Source organism: Nelumbo nucifera, chromosome 3, assembly GCF_055504915.1.
Source record: "Nelumbo nucifera cultivar China Antique chromosome 3, China Antique-T2T, whole genome shotgun sequence".
Classification (NCBI taxonomy): Eukaryota; Viridiplantae; Streptophyta; class Magnoliopsida; order Proteales; family Nelumbonaceae; genus Nelumbo; species Nelumbo nucifera.
In genome coordinates, this window is record NC_142651.1 from 1,115,826 (window position 1) to 1,135,004 (window position 19,179).

At 38.5% G+C, this 19,179-nt stretch overlaps 2 protein-coding genes across 4 annotated transcripts; both read left to right on the plus strand.

Annotated features, from left to right (window-relative positions):
- The first annotated feature begins 307 nt into the window (after positions 1-307).
- Positions 308-6,181, plus strand: LOC104592720 (protein DETOXIFICATION 33-like). Of its 3 annotated transcripts, XR_016083514.1 has the most exons (10): positions 316-808; positions 884-1,079; positions 1,258-1,603; positions 1,693-1,779; positions 2,062-2,118; positions 3,280-3,518; positions 4,084-4,202; positions 4,322-4,408; positions 4,655-5,831; positions 5,911-6,181. XR_016083514.1 is itself a non-coding variant. In XM_010252180.3 (9 exons), the coding sequence occupies exons 1-9, from the start codon at positions 548-550 to the stop codon at positions 4,709-4,711; spliced, it is 1,449 nt and encodes a 482-aa protein (XP_010250482.1). In that variant the 5' UTR covers positions 316-547; the 3' UTR covers positions 4,712-6,181. The 3 variants fall into 3 exon arrangements, 2 of the variants coding, with proteins under 2 accessions (XP_088755895.1, XP_010250482.1); XM_010252180.3 differs by having other exon boundaries at positions 4,655-6,181; XM_088899769.1 differs by lacking the exon at positions 2,062-2,118 and having other exon boundaries at positions 308-808; positions 4,655-6,181.
- A 9,560-nt stretch (positions 6,182-15,741) lies between these two features.
- On the plus strand, positions 15,742-18,477 carry LOC104592721 (indole-3-acetic acid-amido synthetase GH3.17-like). The gene is made up of 4 exons (XM_010252181.3): positions 15,742-16,290; positions 16,374-16,475; positions 16,653-17,548; positions 17,775-18,477. The coding sequence occupies exons 1-4, from the start codon at positions 16,001-16,003 to the stop codon at positions 18,377-18,379; spliced, it is 1,893 nt and encodes a 630-aa protein (XP_010250483.1). The 5' UTR covers positions 15,742-16,000; the 3' UTR covers positions 18,380-18,477.
- Positions 18,478-19,179: the final 702 nt, after the last annotated feature.

The window sequence follows — 19,179 nt, forward strand, 5'->3', positions numbered from 1 at the left end:
TTTTCTCTTATTCTTCATTTTCTTCTCGTTGGAGATTATAAATATAAATCACAATTTTGAATATTCTTCTATTCTTTGTCAATTACCTCCGACGGCAACGATCTTCTCCAACTATGAGATTGTAAAGAGATGAGTGGCAATAACAACAAAAGGGACTTTGTATAAGGTGAATTCAATGCGATTGATTAATAAAGAAAAATAGATTGACACATAAAAGGGCATTTTTGTCCTTCTATATACCACTTAACGTCTGTTAACAATTTTTAGTCCTTGGGATACAATTAAGTATAAAAGGGACGCGTGCTGCTGCTCTTTCAACGCCAAGGTTCCACCAATTCGTCAACTGTTGCAACGGCTGTCGACGGTTGAAGCAAGACGCATCATATTCGATATGGTAAGTTAACCACTCAACAGTCAACACGATGTTGATAAATAAGTGATCAAGATGAACCACCTAGAGAACACAGTTGGAAATTTTTTTTGTTGGAGCCTTGGAGTTGGACTGTTGGAGGTAGGGAATTTTTTTTTGTTTGTTTGTTAGAAATCAATGGAAACTCCACTCCTTGAAGAGGATAAACCCAACACTACCGCCAGTGGTAATACTGGGTCTGGGTTGCTCTTGCTCCGGCGGGTGAGCGTAGAGTCTAAAAAGCTTTGGAAGATTGCAGGGCCAGCGATATTCACAATGATATGTCAGTACTCGCTTGGTGCCATCACTCAGGCCTTCATTGGACATGTGGGAACGCTTGAGCTCGCCGCCTTTTCTGTCGCAAACTCTGTAGTAGCCGGATTTGGCTACGGGCTTATGGTAACTCTCTCTCTCTCTCTCTCTCTCCTCATCCTCATGTGTATGTGTGAGTGTTTATTTATGATGTTATTGTAGTTGGGAATGGGGAGTGCTTTAGAGACATTGTGTGGGCAAGCATTTGGAGCAGGGAAGTTTACGATGCTGGGAATTTACATGCAAAGATCATGGCTCATTTTGCTCTGCACTGCTCTTCTTTTGGTTCCAATATATGTTTTCTCTGCTCCCATCCTCATACTCATGGGACAGACTGTCGAGATCGCTGATGCTGCTGGTGAGTGCTCTCTCTCTCTCTCTCTCTCTTTCAGAGACTAATATGCCCCACAGTCATGCAAGGGTGTAATCATAGATAAAAAATTCTATCAAATGCATCAACATTTTGATGAACTATAACCTGAAATGAGTCCAGCAGGATTAACTAAAACATGACGGATGAATTTCATGGCACACAGGGAGGTTCGCCACTTGGATGCTTCCTCAATTGTTTGCATATGCCCTGAACTTTCCAATACAGAAGTTCTTGCAAGCTCAAAGGAAAGTCATGGTGATGGCTTGCGTTGCAGCTATCGTTCTGGTGGTACATGTACTGATTAGTTGGTTGGTAATATTTAAACTGGGGTGGGGTTTGATCGGTGCGGCAGTGAGTCTCAACTTTTCATGGTGGATCAACATCTTTGGTCAGTCGATGTACATTTTCATATCCAAGTCGGGTGGAGCTTGGACTGGTTTCTCTTTGCAAGCCTTTGCAGACCTGTGGGGATTTATCAAGCTTTCCTTGGCTTCTGCCGTGATGTTATGGTACTCTCTCTCTCTCTCTCTCTCTCTCCCTCTCCCTCTCTCTTTCTCTATTCCTGTTCCTGATATAGTTTTATTGCACGATGTGGCAGTCTGCAGTTCTGGTACTTGATGATAATAATAACAATAACAGGACATCTAACCAATCCATTGGTACCAGTTGATGCCCTTTCCATCTGGTGAGTTCTTTATAAATTATAATCCCGCTTGATTTCATGGTTGTCCAATTACAGTATTTTTTACCTGTAATTGTACTGAACCGACTCCAACAACCTAAGAAGAAAAACCTTACATTTCGAGCTTAATCATATCTTTCTTTGAGACTTCTCAAGTAACCATTCAACCTAAAAGCTTAAGCTGTTAGCTGAGGTCTCTGAATGGGTTTTTATTCTTTATGATTTGTTAATTCTACCTTCTTTACTTAGAATAAGAATCTCCTTTTGTTTCTTTGTTTTTAACAGCATGAGCATAAATGGATGGGATGCAATGATTGGGTTGGGATTCAATGCTGCCATAAGGTTCAACACCTCCTTTCCTTTTCCCTCATTTCTTTTTAATTTATTATTTTGATGGTTAACATAAACACTAGTACAGCAGGGCTAGTGTTTATTGGATAAAAATTAATAATTACAGGGAACTCTTGACCTCAGATAGCTGAGACCAACATTGGCTAATGGCCTTCTTTTAGAAATTTCTATAAGCTACACAGAATAGGGTACCCGTAGCTGATCCCAAATAGTTGGGATAAGATTTTGTTGGGTTGAGCTGAGGTGAGATACATCTGTCTTTCAAAACAATTACTTTTTGGATATTAATTAATGCAATTTATAAAAAAAATGACATACATCAGAAGTAGGACTCTTCTGTTCTTTTTATTCCCCTCTGTAAACAGTAATGTGAGTTCCTTTTTTGTATTAATTTGTTTCTGTTTTCTTCAGAAGTAAGACTCTTCTGTTCCATTATGAGAATCTGTTCCCAATTTGCTTTAGGATAGGATTAGGACAATGAAACTCCAGCCATGTCCTGTGTGTGTCCAAAAGGGCAGTCAAGTGTAGGAAGCTCCCGCCAATGCAGGGTCTGGGGAGGGGCAAATGTACACAGCCTTAACCCTGCACATACAGAGAGGCTGTTTCCAAGATTTGAACCCTGGTCGCAATGTCCTGTGTCTGGCTCATTCTGTAAAATTTCCATAAAAGTTTATAATTATTTTAGAAAGCTCAGTTTTCATGTTTCTTGTTTGGGTTCTCCTGTATCACATATTGATTATGGGGACCTTGATTTGAAAACAATATAAATTATAAGGGTTCCTGCAACTCATCACTTTCATTTATGATTGCTTCACCAGAATCTTAGTGCCAAACCCAACCAGAATTATCTGCGCAATCAAATACAAATCGTGCTCTTAAGATCTATCTCAGCATGTTTACCTTTGTGAATCATACAACACTTAAATCTCAGTCAAATGACCAAGATTGTCAAACTCCAATTGTAGAATAGGATGCAAGAGATACATGCTATGAACAGCCACATGACAAATAAAACAATGAACCAAAACAGTCAATCTTGTCTACCATTTAGCATAGTTGGGTTTAGAGTATATGTTGCCTGATTGCCTCTTGCATGAAAACATTCATTAATATTACCTCTTCATGAAAATCTTTCCATGGTTGGCTTCACAGTGTGAGAGTATCAAATGAGCTTGGAAGCCGTAACCCTCAAGCAGCAAAATTCGCAGTAGCTGTGGTGTCTGCCACATCTTTGTCAATAGGAGTGTTATGCATGATTTTGGTCTTGACAACAAGATTCAATTTTCCTGTTCTGTTTACTAGCAACATTGAAGTCATGAAAGAAGTTAGCAAGCTTGCACTTTTGCTAGGAGCCACTGTGCTTCTGAATAGTCTTCAACCAGTCTTGTCTGGTAAGTATGAAAAATTGTTATTTTTCCATTATTTTCTTCTGAAGATATACATCCTGGACACGTGTAGCATTTGTAAGGGCATTATATTCTATGGATTTGTGCTTTCTGGTTTTCTCTATGACATCAAACATTTATATATCTGGGCCTCTGGGTCTTGTTATTGGTAAGACAACAGATTAGCCATGCATATGTTATGCTTTAGGAAAATGGTGACTCTACAGTTTATGTTTACAAAGATAAGGGTAGAAACTACAATTCGGTAGTTGTAGGAGTCCAGTTTTATTGAATTGTTGTAAAAGGGAAAAGTAAGCAGGGAGAAAGGGTCCAGAAAATTCATCTATATCATCCTAGTATCCAGAGTTCTTAGGAAACCCATGGGTGAGCAGAGTATGAGAATAATACTCTGTTTTGATGAGTTACTTTTGTGTATGTATTTGGAAGAGGATTTATCAAAGGTTTATTAAAGTTAAGTTAGTCTGTGGTTACTTTTTTTTTTTTTTTGCTGCAACTGTGATTACTAATTTGTTCAATGTACTCTGCTTTCTTGGTTTAATTTTCTTTTCAGGGGTTGCTATTGGAGCTGGATGGCAAGCTCTCATAGCTTATATCAACATTGGGTGCTATTACTTTGTTGGCTTACCTGCTGGCATAGTTTTGGGGTTTAAATTTAACTTTGGGGCTGAGGTGAAATACTAAGAGTGTTTGGATTATATAACTAGAAAGATTTTCTTTTTTTATTACATACATCAGGTTTTGGAAGATTTTATGATTTTTCTTTTTCTCTTTCATGTTTGGAGTTGCAGGGCATTTGGGGAGGGATGATAGGTGGCATTGTTTTACAGACCATGATATTAGTGGCAATTACTTTATACACTGACTGGAATAAGGAGGTGAGTATCAAAGAGTTCCACAATTTAGATAGAATCTCTCTTCACTTTTTATATGCTTTATCTTTAATCATACTTGGTCTACAAAAACATAACTCCATCCTTTCCATGTAGTGAATAAATTTTCTCTTCTTAAGAAGATATTTGTATTGAGAAATTCCGCCAGAGCTTGTTATATGAAATACCAGTTAGTACTTGTTACAGTAAGTGATGAAAATAATTTTTTTTTTCTTATAATTGAATTTGCAGGCTTCAGAAGCTGAGAACCGTATCCGGAAGTGGGGAGGATCAGTAGATGAGAACTGATTTACTTTGCACAATTTGCTTCCTGTTGTTTCTGCTGTTCAACAAAAACTAGTGCCATCAGGAATCAGGATAACATGATGCCAAGGAAAATGAGATGGTCTTCCTAGTGCATGTCATACTTTGTTGAAGGCTTGATCTGTTCCAATCTAGAAAGTAGAGAAATTTCATTTTTAAAGGCTGTGTTTTCAATGACCATATATTTCATGAGATCAACTTCCGTGCTCACACCGTTCGTACAGTCCCTTGCAGCCTTGCATTGGGATTTGGGAATATCTTTGTACTTGTATTATTTTTTTTTTCACGGGGAGATATTCTCAATGCAAGGGTGCAAGGGACTGTGGGAACACGGTCTTGCAAGGTATCATTTCCCATTCCATCATCCCCGGCCCATGAATTTCATTTTAAAAGTTGCCATTGAATCTAACTACTAACAACAATCAATTGGATACATTTCTTATATGTCCATAGGTTCTTTGTTAGATTTAAGTGAAATATCAGAAGAATAATCTATATTGATTGACTGCCTCCATTATGTTGGTGCCCCCAAATAGCACTCTTTTTGTGTTGGATCTGATGGAGGGTGATTTGACCCAACCTCATCATAAGAGGACACGTGGACGTGACTCAACATAAGTGACAACTCAGCACAACTAGTCCGCCAAGATCCAGCGTGGCAGCTCGCTATAAGATGACACTCCGATTACCCCGAGATAAGATTCTTCCAAGACAGAAATCTCCCGAGCTCAAGGTGCTTCGGGTTGAGCTCGAGAGCCTCGTAAGAGTAAACTCGCTCGACCAAACTCAAGTAGGCCACCTCGGTAGAAGCACCTTGGCACAGGGTAGCTCGGGGCAGAGCAGCTCGACGTATCACAGGAAGATCTCCTACCTGACAACCGTACCTGCCACATTTGAAGACTGCACCCACGTCTCTCGTCAAGCGGCGTCGTGCCTGCCAACCCTGAGAGGTGTCCCTTACCTAGCGAGGGCCATACTCTGCAATGGTTACCTGCGCCCACCAGCTCAGCCCTGGCAAGTAACGGCTGCGGCAGAGAATCAGAGGCGGTTATGCCTGATTTGATAGGACATCGGTATATAAGAGCTCCGACCCCCAAGAGCAAAGGTAACTTGCGTGATCTGCACTCTAACCCTTTTTGCTCTGCTCTACAACTCTCTTCCTGCTACTAACTTAAGCATCGAAGTATTCCCGCCGGGAAAGCTCCCCAGGGATCCTTTTTCTTCACAGGTATCTCGTCCGTCGCCAGGTAGGAGTGATCAGATTGCGCACCATCAGGATCTTTTTTAAATTATATTTTGTGATACCAAAACTTTCAACTACAAGGAAGTCGAAGAAGGTTGTAAATTAAACTGAAACGCTCACATGCATCATAAAATGCAAAGCAAGTTAAGAATTCAAACCTAGATTACAACAATTAAATCACAAAATTATGGGAAATATACAAAATTCGTGGAGCTAGAGCCTAGAGGAGGAGCAGTGCTAGCAAGGTGCTCAGCTGCCTTTGTAGCCCCATTACAAAAACTGCAGGGCCTACGGCAACCATTGGTCTTCTTTGCTCATAGCATGGAACTTGTTCACGGTTTTACTAGTGAAACCCCTGAATGCAAGTGCACAAGTCTAGCAATTCCCAATTCCTTGGCTGAACTGAAAAGTTTATTGCTTTGTCTTTTAGTGAATAAGATTTTAATGAGGTTAGGGGCTCTTTAATGGCTGAAGCTGAAGTTGGGTAGATTACTATACCTTTAATTTGATTTTCTTTTTTTTATCTAATTATACTTTATCTACTAAAAGACAAAACCAATGTTTTAAAAAAGGACCTATAACTGGAATCATTATAGCCACTGGTTTCCGGGTCGATGGTTTGACTGTCCAGTCTGAATGGACAATACGTTCTATCAAAACATTAAAATAAAAAATGATAAAAAACCATTGATTGGGTCAAACGAATCGAACGCTCGGATCAATGGGTCGTTAACCGATTCAACGGTTTTTGCCAAAGACTGAGTTTGGGGTAAAACAGAACCACCAATTGCTTGGACAGTTCCTGGCCCAAACGGTCCGACCATCTGAGATAACAGCGGTTCGAAAATGTTGGATAAAATAATAAGTCATTCAGGAGTAGTGATCTCCTACCAACAAAATATGTTCCAACACCCTTCCAACATGATCTTAACCACACATCTCATACATGGTGATTCCCAGTCTCATGGTGAAATTTGTGGTGTCCGATCATGTTGGAACACATTTTGTTGGCAGGAGATGCCAATTCGTCATTCAGGTCAGCAACTTCAGCTGTAATTGTAACTTCCTAAGTGCCAACTGCCATATCAACCGAATCATAATTTAGGGGATGTTTGGAACCGTGGTCGTTTTTCAAAACAACGGTGCCACATCGGATCCACATAGGCGTTTCAACAATGCCCATGTATCTCATTGTTTGGTTCAGTCGATTATTAAAAAAATGGGCATGCCTTGAAAATTGGGATCCCACCGATACATGAAACACCAAATCGGTGAACCATTTCCCTCAACGGTTGACTGATATATATCCTATGTGGTGCTTACCTGTCAGCACATACATGAAAAACAGTGATAAAAATCACCTTACCAAACAGCATACTGTTGCTCACTACGTACATGGTAGAAGCGTTTTTTTTTGTGAAAAAAGGATCTTGGAAGCATATGTTTTTTTTTTTTTTTTTTAAATCGGTCCCAAAAAGCACCCACGCTTCCAAACACCATGTTATAGAAGTAGAGCAAGGCCAATAATGTTGGATTGGAGACTTGGAGTTGGAGTGGGTAAAGAATCCATGTGTTGTTTTAGGTTGTTGGTTGAAATCCCTACTTGGCATGTTTGGAAACCTTTTTCCCAAATTACTTGTCTTGAGAAACTCAGATAACTCTTTGTCTTGGGGCTTTGAATAAATAGGTTCAGTCACAAATTTCGATTGGATTAAGGGTTAGTATTAAATAGCGGCAACGACAATTCTTTTATTGTCGAATTAAGTTTATATTTGGCATCGATGCTGAGAAAACGGTGCTGTCTATATGTGTGGAAGAGGGTATTTCTTTTTTTTTTTTGGTTTGGAAATGCTGCTGCCACGTTTTTTGGGACAAAAGCGATACCTTTTGTTTGGTATTAGTGCTCCAGATCTGTTTTCAGCATTGGTATCCATTATAGGAAGTCTACGTCACTGTCACATCATGTTTTCATTGGTAGCAACGAGCTCCAATTTGAAAAAATATCGAATTCAGCGTTTCTCCAAACCATGCCTCCCCAATTTTCAAGACATGACTTGGAGCACTGTTTTTTATGGAAAAACAGTTTCAAACATATTACCGTTTTCTGAAGCTCCAATTTTTCCAACGTGGCGCTGATGTATCACCATTTTCTGGAACAACGGCATCGATGCCAAACACCACCTAAGCTGTCTTCTTTTAGATTTAAGCTAAAAGCAATAGAGATGCAACTTAGGTATGCAGGCAGGCCCTGAAAACTGAAATTGGTTTCAATTTAGATTCGGTCCAATCCAAACCTGGTCCATTGAAACTCGTACTCTTATATTCTATCAATGGACCGGATATGAATTCAATCTAACCCAGTCCAATATAAACCCATTATGGATGTATCAGGTCCAACCCAATCCAATAAATATTTTGGACCATTAAGTCTGGACTGGTCCAATTCGTTATGTCTTATTGGTCTATCCAATTCATCCAAAATTGATTTTGATTCAGATAGGACCCAACCCAAACCTGGTCCATCGACACCTCTAAGTAGTTATAATGGTTTCTCTTGATTTTCTATATAGTTTTATTATATTTAGTATGTCAGGAATAAGAGGAATTTTAATAGTAAGGATCTCTCACTTGCTTAGGCTGTGCTTGGTTGCACTACAATTTTATTTGCACTAGTACAAATAATGCATGGGAGTGCAAATATAAAAAAATGCAAATTCTGGTTTAATTTTGTTTCGGATTTCATTTTATTCTGTTTTGTGTCTTAATTTACTTCATTTGTACTGCAATCAAACAAAATAAGCTAAAATTTGAAACAAAAATAGATCAGAATTTACACTCAAATAATTTGTACTGCTATGGTTTTGCATCAGTGCAAATATATTTGCATTGCAACCAAACATAGCCTTAGGTTCTTTCTAGATTCTAATCTTCAACTTTAGGATGTTATCACCACTGATTTGTTGCATAGAGAAATTTCTTGGAAACCCCAAATTAGGGGAAAATATCAAACCAAACTGTGACGGGGAACTATATCTTCATCTTTAGGATCTTATGGTTTAGTGGCCAGAAATAGTCAGTCTATCTTTTGTTGTGCAGGTAAGGACTATGTGTTCCCTGTTCCAAGGAGCAATGGAAGTTGAACTTAGGACCCATTCTTCTTCTTCTTCTTGATTTTGAGAGGGGGGGGGGGGAAGTTAGTCAATGGGATACCTATTTCCTATTTGGGGAAGTGATACCTATTTCCTATGTGGGTATTGTCAATACTTGGATGGAACAAAATTGCCCCTTTTGATAATGGCTTTTTATGGCTAAAAAGATCACCCCAACTACAAAAATATAACCTCCTGAAATTTGCACATACATCGAGTGTATACAAACCCATAACCTAGTGATCAGGTTGAATGGGTTAATTCAACCTCCCAGGTCAGACAGTTTTTGACCAAGTCAACAAGTTTTAACCAAATATTGGGTTTTAGCCAAACCGAACCTGGAATCACGTCTGGATGACTGTTTGGACAGTTCGACTGTTCGATCAAAGGAGGGTTGAAACCATTGCCAAGAAGACCTTAAGGGTCTATTTGGTTTACGGGAAAAAGGGGTCTGGAATTAGAATCGGAATGGTCCATTCCAATTCCAACTGTTTGGTTGGGTGGAATCGGAATCCCATTCCCATTCATGGTGGAATGACAATCCCTCCCCCTCCCGTAGGAATGAGAATCCATTCCAGCCAATTTTGGTTCCGATTCCGATTTGAGACTGAACCAAATAGGTGAAGTGAAAAGATTATTCCGATTCTAATTCCAATTATAAACCAAACGGACCCTAAATATTTTTTTAATCTGTTTCTTTTTGTTATGCTCATGGTTCATACATCTGCTGATAGGATTTGCCCAATCGGTTGCAGTTTGTTAAACCCATTTCTGGTGTTGTTATTTGGGATATCATAGTCCTCCCCCTTGGGCTTTGTCTAATCAAACTGCCTATCTGCCTGAACAGGATAATTACTGTAATTTTAAATCTCTAAATTTAATGAAGTTGTATCCATGACAACTGCAACCGAGTATGTGGATTTTGTTTTGTTTCTTAATCAATGCCCTTGCTACACTCTGCCGAGCCCATCTTTATGTGGTGTGGACTAAGGGCCCATCTCGGTTTGTATGGAGACTTGGATCAAAAGAAATAAATAGGGCCGGCCAGGTTTAAACACCGCCTACCTAAAACTAAAAGTCTAAAAAGACCTGCAGCTTGGTGAGTGGGACCCAACAAATATAAATAAATTAAAAAGTAGAAAAAAATGATATAAAACAACCAAAATTATCCCATGAACTCGTGCAAGAGCAGGAGCAGAAGGACCACATATTACAATGTAATTGTAATGAAACAAACAGCTCCTAATAGTTGCCACCATATCTAGCTATATATATATATATATCAATTATTAATTTGTGTATATTTCAAACATGTTAATCTCTGCATGTGCATCTTCTTCTCCATCTTCATACGAAACTGAAAAGCTCATGTGCTTTTTCTGGGAGAAACAATTAATATTTAGATATGGATACTGGATATAACATGCAAAATAGGTTATTGTATTTATGGGATTTCGAAGTTGGATCTGGGTCCTAGTTGGTAAATGCCCATTAAAATTAAATGAGATATGAGAATGGGTTCTCCTTGCTACCATGTTCTCCACTCCACCTTTTTGGATTTTCTCTATTCCTTTTAATTTGTACCCTAGCCTCTCTTCATGTGCCAATTGCCATGAAATGAGAATGGGTTCTCCTTCCTCTACCCTTCACCACCACACAACTTGCTTTACTCTCTTAATTTCTCCCTGCTTTTTAATATTTGATACTGCCCTTTATCTCGGATCTAGTGATATTTGCTTGACTTAAGGTGGTAGGAGGTGTGTGTGTGGGTGTGTCAATGGATTGGATAAAGTGGGTGAAGACAGAAGAAGGGTCTGTAATATGATATCAACACTACTTGCAGTTGCAGGTTTTTTAATTTCAACTCATTAAGCTGGCATCTTGGGAACAAATTAAATGATGTCAACCCCCAGTCCTTAATTAATTAATTAATGTAGTGTATGGATCAAGCTAGCCCAATTCATCTGCTGCTTACCTCCATATAATATGATGTAGATTCCCTTAATTATTTCTATCCAATCCATGGAAAATTAACCAACCCATCCATTCCGGCCTAAGCTCCATTTATTTGGTCGGGTAATTACTTGGATTAATTTGATCGAACAATCTCTCTCTCTCTTTTTTTTCCCTTTTCATTAAATTAGTTAATAATGTCTCATTAGTTAGATTAATTTATGGTTAATTACCACTGGTTGTTTAATTTTATTAGGCTTAGTTTGGAAGGAGAACAAATATAAACATGTAGAGTGCAAAACCTTGTATTGTATATTATTTTGTATGTATTCATATTGTATAAATATTTGTATTTGTACTCTTTCCAAACTGAGCCTCAGGGATTGGCTGTTTAATTAGAATAGAACCAATTGAATCCCTAACAAATATGAAATAACAAATAATATTCTTCCCATCTTCCAAGTAAATTAATAAGACCCTCTGTCTAAAGGTGTTAACCATGAAAAGGCGAAACCGTGTGCTTGTGGTGGTGATTTTGGTTAAACGTAATCTGCTTTTTATTGATGCACTCATGCACCTTTTCTTAATTTGGCTGTTTAATATTTATTCGGTCTCCTGAAGAGATTTTGATGACTTTCTAGGGACTCCACTTGTTACTTTTCGTTCTTTTCTTCTCTTTGTTACTTTGATATGTTGAGAAGTGGCAAATAGTAGGTGTGATATGTAAGGGATCTAGCTTTTTACATCTTCAAGTTGAAGTAGTTTTTTTTTTAATAACTTTTTTATTTTGTATATATTTGCACGAGCTAGAGATGCCTTTGATTAGTTTGATGCTGCAGCTAATATTTTAAATGGGGTGTGGATTTGGTCAAGCATTTTAAATGGGTGAATCTACCTAGGGCATTTTAGCTTTTACCGGAGGCAATTAAAAAGGATATTTCCTTCTGCCTAGGGTTTTGGTTGGGAGTGAAGATTTGATTAAGAGCAATTAAGGTCTATGATATTTGCTTTTAGAGTTGTTTTAAGGAGTTCGTTTTTGTTTTAAAGGAGGGGAAAAATGTTGCCAAATGAAATAAAGGCGGTGTTTGGCATCAATGTTGTTGTTTCAGAAAATGGTGACATATTAGTGCTACATTGAAAAAATTGGTGCTCTAAAAAATGGAAGTATGTTTGGAATTGTTTTTTCATAAAAACGGTGCTCTAAACCACGCCTTGGAAATCGAGAAGGCGTGGTCTAGGGAAATATTGGATTCGACGTTTCCTCAATTTGGAGATTGTTGCTACCAATGAGGACATGATGTGGCAGTGACGTGGACTTTCTATAATGGGTACCGGTGCTGAAACAGATATGGAGCACTGGTACCAAACAAAAGATGTTGCTGTTGCCCCAGGAAATATTCTACTGCTAACAACAACGTTTCTAAACAAAAAAAGATATCATTTTCTTAGAAAACAATATTTCTAACCCACATATATACAACACTATTTTCTATAGCATCGATGCCAAATATATATAAAATGACTTTTAGTATAAGTTCAAAGAGGGCTTTGGGAGTAGTTAATTAGTTAGAATAACAACCAATATAATTGGTTTGCATTGGTTGTATAATTGGTTCTACATTACACTTAATACAAACACCACAATCTGGCGGGAAGACTCTCTATGCACATGATAAGCAATGAGTGCACTAATGCAGGTGTCACACCAATCTGACTAGCTAAAGCCTTTCTACATTCGTAGTTTAGCTACCGCATAGAGGTGTAAATGGACCGGGTTTGGATTGGATTTATTCGAATCAAAAACCAATTTGAATAGGTTAGATGGACCGATAAGTGTTGAATTGGGCCATTCCAGACTTAAAGGTCCAAATATTCATTATTGGATTGGATTATATCTGGTCCATCTATAATGAATTCATATTAGATCAGATCAGATTGGACCAATAGCCGGTCTATATTAATTTACAGCCCGACTACCACATTCACATATCATATTTTACCACTTGCACGCATGCTCATATATATATATATATTTATATAAACAAGTAATCAACACATGTATATCCTACCTATTACGCATGGGAGGGAGATGCATTGGATGAAATTAATTAAAGCTATGTTTGATTTGAAGGAAAAAATAAGGAAAGAAAAGAAAATGTAGGAAAACTTTTACAAACACAGCCTTCCTTTCCCTACCTTTACCTTCAAACCAAACACAGCTTTCTTTTTTATTATCTCTTCTCGTATGTTATATATGCCTGATTAATTATCAAAATGAAGAAAAAAATGCATGTTTAATTCATGGCGTGGAAATCCAGATTCCTTAATTATCTTTTCCCTATTATTTTGTTGACTTCTTTGATTAACTTCGAAAAATAAAAAAATAAAGTAGTGAAATAATTAATAAGGCCATCAAAAAGCTAATTAAATAATGGCGTTAAAAAGAATTCGTCCATATATATGGTCATTTATGGCATCATCATTAGACACCTTTCATGTTTTGTATTTTAATAAATAAACCCCAAAACCTGCAACAACAAATCCAGCATATCCCGCTATCCTTGTTGTAGTAATGAATATTATAATCAAGAAATTAATTCATCATAACACCCCAACTTAATACCACCTTTGACTATGAGTTTTAATTCCCTCTGGCTCTCTGCAAGTTACCTGGCAGTGGCTTGTATTGGGCACCACCAGGGGCCAGTTGCCCGGCCGGTGGGACAGAACATCCCTACAACAACTGTCATCTTCTAGACTTCCTTTGTTATTCGAAAGCTAACAAAAGAAACAACAGAAATGCCAAACAAAGACACTCGACACACAGACTAACAACACAACCCAGAAACTATAAACACAACAGTACTAAAGAGAAAGAAGTTTAATTGTTTTTATCTTTGCACGTTATTTTCATTATTGTGATTTTGTTTTTTCTGAAAGATGGGAAGGATCGATCTTAATTAAGAGATGATGCGTGTTTTAGAATTTAGATATCGAAATTTCATGAGTTGAAGGGTATGGGAGGGAGGGCTGGTTGTATATATGTCCACACTCCACAGAAAATTAATGTTGAGAATTTACCTCAGGCCAGAGCACCAGTACTCTCACCAGTCACTAGGGTCTGAAATTCCATTTAATTAGAAATCCCTTTGTTTCTAGCTCCATGGATCAAACCCAAGCAAAAGCTTCCTTGACTTTCGGTCTGTATATCAAAGCTAACTGGGTGTTTATTTGCAGGATCGATCTCTTCCGGTTTTGAATCCAGTTATATATAATCAGACTATCACCTTGTCCCATTCATAATTTGGATGGTTCTATATATGGTGGGGTCCTTGACCTTGACACAAAACATGATACACGACCAACCTTGTTTTTTTCTTCATCTCAAAGCAGGCAATTACATTTGCATAGATTATATATTGAAATCAATTCTAACAGTAGAACCTGTTCAACTTTAATGAGGTTGATTGTTGGGCGACATGTCAGTCTGCTGCTAATAAACCATGTTACAAATCAACACAGACTGTTTAATTAATTAACATCAATATATGGTGTGGAGAGCTTAATTAATAATTAAACAGTACAAGTTTTGAATATCAAAACAAGTAAGGGCTGGAACATTACAACGCATGCACGATTATATGAACCATTAGTGAAGTTTTAAGTTTCAACCATTATTTTCTTTGTCTGGCGGATAACCAGGGATATTGATCTCGATTGTCAGCCCAAGATGGGTGACCCTGCAGACTGTAGAAGAAGAAGAAGAAGAAGAAGAGAGCTATAGGTTAAGCCGCATTGTAGGACATTGGTGAGGTATGATATTACAAAGTTTGACAATCTATTGTGTACAGGGCTAGATAAGGAAGTCTTATTATTTCAAAGTTTAAGTGTTTAACTACAAGTGGGTAGCTTGAAAACTCTCATATTCTTAGAGGATTGGATAGAACTCATTCTCTCTCTCCCCCCATGTATAATGCCACCAAAAATCTCTGTTTAAGCAAGCAGACCGTTGACTATCTAGCAGATTAGACACTAATAGAGGTTTTCCTTGAAGATTCCTGTCATGATCTTCCTTCATACTGTACAAGCTGCAGGGAAGTTTCTCCATGATTTCCAATTAATTTGATTAATTGCAGTGTCCTACAGTCATTGGTACTTGAATTTCATCATTAATTAATTGTATAAATTTGTTTATCTTCCCCATCCCATTTGCCTAGTGTTAGATGTATCAGTATGACACTAGCATTTATTGCTGAAAATATAAGTTGCCGCTTAAGCTGATCCATCTTACTTTTTAACTACTTTTCATAGTCTTTATTCTAAGATACTACTCAATCAGTTTTTAACTGTTTATTTATGTCATTATAATTGAAGTATTCCTAGCTAGCTTGGAAAGTAAAATTGCTATATATATATATAGAATTTGACCCACGATGGAAGCATCTGATCAGAGCCCTAACAGACAGGTCCACGTGTGTAGGACCATTAATATTATAGACTCTACTTCCCCTACATTTCCTTGTGTTTTTTAATCAATATTATTATTTTCTAAAAAGCAGCAATTTCCAAAATCCCTCCACCACTCCTGTCAGCAGCTACCGAGAAACAGAAACTTGATTGGGAGAGAGAGAAAGAGAGAGATTTAAATATGAGGGTAAGCCTAATAAGAGGGGCAGTGTACTTGGGTGGTGGCTTATGTCATTCTCTCTCTCTCTCTCTTTCTCTGTCCTTGAAGCACCTTTTTTTTTGTTTTGCTTTTAGCTGATAAGGCTGCTTTCTATTTAGTTTAGGAGGCCAAGGCCGCCACTCCTAGGATTTATGGTCGTTGACAGTGTTTTGTTTTTCACTTTGTGGGTTAAGGGACAATTGATGATATTATTTACTGGGTCGAGCTTTGAATTTGAGTTCTGGTTTTTTTGATTATTGAGGATGTTACTCCACTGTGATCCTAATGATGGAGAAGGCAGCTTGAAGCTTGTGGAGGACCTAACAACAAATGCGAATGAAGTGCAACAACAGATACTGGAGGAGATACTAACTCAAAATGCAGATACAGAGTATCTAAAGAGCTTTCTCGGAGGCTGCTTTGATAAGGAGCAATTCAAGAACAAAGTCCCCATTGTAACTTACGAGGACATCAAGCCCTATATTGAGCGAATAGCTAACGGGGAGGCATCAAGGATCATTTCATCACAACAAATAACAGAACTCCTCACAAGGCATGGCATATTTCTGATAAATTTTAAGACCCAGTTCTTAATTTTCCAGAATTTCATCTAAAACTTGTCTCTTGTACGTGCAGCTCTGGAACTTCTGGAGGACAACCAAAGATTATGCCGTCCACTGCCCAAGACTTGGATAGGAAGACCTTCTTATATAACCTGCTGGTGCCTGTCATGAACCAGTGAGCTTCCTCTCTTATATAATTTCTTTTTCCATTGCTTTAATCTGAATCATGAATATGTATGTATATTACAGGATTACAGTAAAAGCCGGGTTTTACCGAAGCTCTTCTCTGTATCATCTTTCTTGTTTAATTCTGGTAATGAATATGATGCTCATGCATTAGTTTCAATTTCAGGTATGTAGATGGCCTGGACCAAGGAAAAGGGATGTACCTCCTGTTTATCAAACCAGAAATCAGAACTCCCTCTGGTTTGATGGCAAGGCCAGTACTAACCAGCTACTACAAAAGCTGTAACTTCAGAAACCGCCCTTTCAACAGGTTCAATGTCTACACCAGCCCGGATGAAACCATCCTGTGTTCGGATTGCAGACAAAGCATGTACTGCCAATTATTATGCGGTCTGATTCAGAGAGATGAGGTCCTTCGGGTGGGCGCAGTTTTTGCATCAGCATTGTTACGAGCTATCAAATTCTTGGAGGATTATTGGCAGGAGCTATGTTCAAACATCAGGACGGGTCATGTGAGTGATTGGATTACAGACCCAGGTTGCAGAAATGCTGTTTCTGACATTCTAAGGCAACCCAATTCAGAACTGGCTCATCTGATTGAATCCGAATGTATTGGGAATGGGAAATCATGGGAAGGGATAATTAAGAGGTTGTGGCCTAGAACAAAGTACGTGGACGTTATAGTTACAGGGTCCATGGCGCAGTATATCCCAACGCTTGATTTCTACAGTGGGGGCCTGCCTCTTGTTTCAACTATGTACGCTTCATCAGAGTGCTACTTTGGGATCAATCTCAAGCCTCTGAGTGAACCATCGGATGTCTCCTACACCCTCCTCCCTAACATGGCCTACTTTGAGTTTCTTCCTGTAGAGAGAAACCACGATCAAGCTGCAGTGACACAAGGAATCCAATGCAATGGCGGGGGTTCAGATCGGAATGGCTTAAGAAGGGAGGAAGAAGAAGAAGAAGAAGAAGAAGAAGAAGAGGAGGAGGAGGAGGCCGTTGATCTTGTACAAGTGAAGCCCGGTCACTATTATGAACTTGTGGTCACCACTTTTACTGGTGAGATTATCTTCTTCATGTCTGACCCACATGCATGTCCCATGTTTTTTTTTTTCCTTTTTGTTCTTGTATCAAGCTCCAATCACGTTTCGATGCAAATTCATATCCTTGAAATGGACGCAATAATACCATTTACAGTGCTGTTAAATCAAAACAATCTGACCCATATATACCATAGTTAATTAGTCCTTGTTTTATGTGTGTATTCTGTTCCTCTGCTGTTCAGGCCTTTACAGATACAGAGTGGGAGATATTCTAAAGGTAACAGGGTTCCACAACAATGCCCCACAGTTCCGGTTTGTACATCGTCTCAACGTTGTTTTGAGCATTGACACAGACAAAACGAATGAAGAGGACCTCCTGAAGGCCGTAACACAAGCAAAGCTCCTTCTTGAACCATTGGGCTTCCTTCTCACTGAGTACACAAGCTACGCCGACACATGTTCCATCCCCGGCCACTATGTGCTGTTTTGGGAGCTAAAGATGAAGGGGAACGGCAACCAGCAGCAGCAGCAGCAGGCAGCTGAGCTGAATCCGAGCATAATGGAGGAATGCTGCTCTACAGTGGAACAGTCACTTGATTCCGTGTATAGGAGATGCAGAAGCAAAGACAGGTCAATTGGGCCATTGGAGATAAGGGTGGTGCAACATGGGACATTTGACGCACTCATGGATTTCTGTGTTTCTCAGGGGTCCTCAGTAAATCAATACAAGACGCCCAGGTGCATCAAATCGGAAAAAACAATTGAACTATTAGATTCAAGGGTGGTGGGCAGGTTCTTCAGTAAGAAAACTCCCCATTGGGAACCTTACAGAATGGAGGCCAAATAATAATGTATGTCTCTCTGCCACATCACTCTGGCACTTGTTCAGACTCTGTTAATTTTCTGGTATGGATTTGAGAAATCATTCGGATTAGAACTGTAAAATCTCTCTCTCTCTCTCTCTCTAGATCTCTGTCATGAGATATATATTTGGGTGGATAATCTGCTCTGCTGTAGTTGGACATTTGTTGGAATGATGTCATCAATGTCCTCCTTGGCTAGTTTACGAGACCTCATGGGACAATGAACGACCCACAAATTTATATTTGTACAGTTTATCGTCGTGGTTTGGCAGCCCCGTCATGTAGCATGTGGATTAAATTAAGCCCTTAGCGTTGCTCTCTGTGAAATAATCAGAATTAAGAAGGCGATGTGTGTATATATCATCATCTGTCTCCTGGTGTTATTCTGTATGTTGTTTTAATTCTAGACTGCTCGTAGAACCCCGGAGTTTCATGGAACCCTAAAAGGGGTTGATAGTTCAACGCAGCTGGGTTGAAGTTGAACACTTGAACTGAACCAATGACCGTAACTCATATTGGAAATTGGAATGCATTTAAAATTGAAAATTAATAAAAATACAAATAGAAATTAGCATTACAATAAATAGAGAAAGTAAAGCCAAATTAGAAAACGGCAGGTTTATATAAGATCACAGTTTTGAACCAGTTAACTGGATGATTCAACAATAGTGAGCAATGGATTCAACAATTTTCAATAAAATATAAGTTACAGAGTTACAGCTCGGCATATATAGTATTTGCATGCACCAAGAAAATTAATAGTAGTGGAGATCGAGAGAGCCAA

Bases quoted from the DNA above. Each gene is read 5' to 3' on its own strand.
- LOC104592720 (XM_010252180.3), top strand. From the start codon at position 548: ATGGAAACTCCACTCCTTGAAGAGGATAAACCCAACACTACCGCCAGT. The intron at 1,780-2,061 runs GTGAGTTCTTTA...TGTTTTTAACAG, and splicing joins GTTGATGCCCTTTCCATCTG to CATGAGCATAAATGGATGGG. The intron at 2,119-3,279 runs GTTCAACACCTC...TTGGCTTCACAG, and splicing joins GGATTCAATGCTGCCATAAG to TGTGAGAGTATCAAATGAGC.
- LOC104592721 (XM_010252181.3), top strand. From the start codon at position 16,001: ATGTTACTCCACTGTGATCCTAATGATGGAGAAGGCAGCTTGAAGCTT. The intron at 16,291-16,373 runs GCATGGCATATT...TTGTACGTGCAG, and splicing joins ATAACAGAACTCCTCACAAG to CTCTGGAACTTCTGGAGGAC. The intron at 17,549-17,774 runs GTGAGATTATCT...TCTGCTGTTCAG, and splicing joins TGTGGTCACCACTTTTACTG to GCCTTTACAGATACAGAGTG.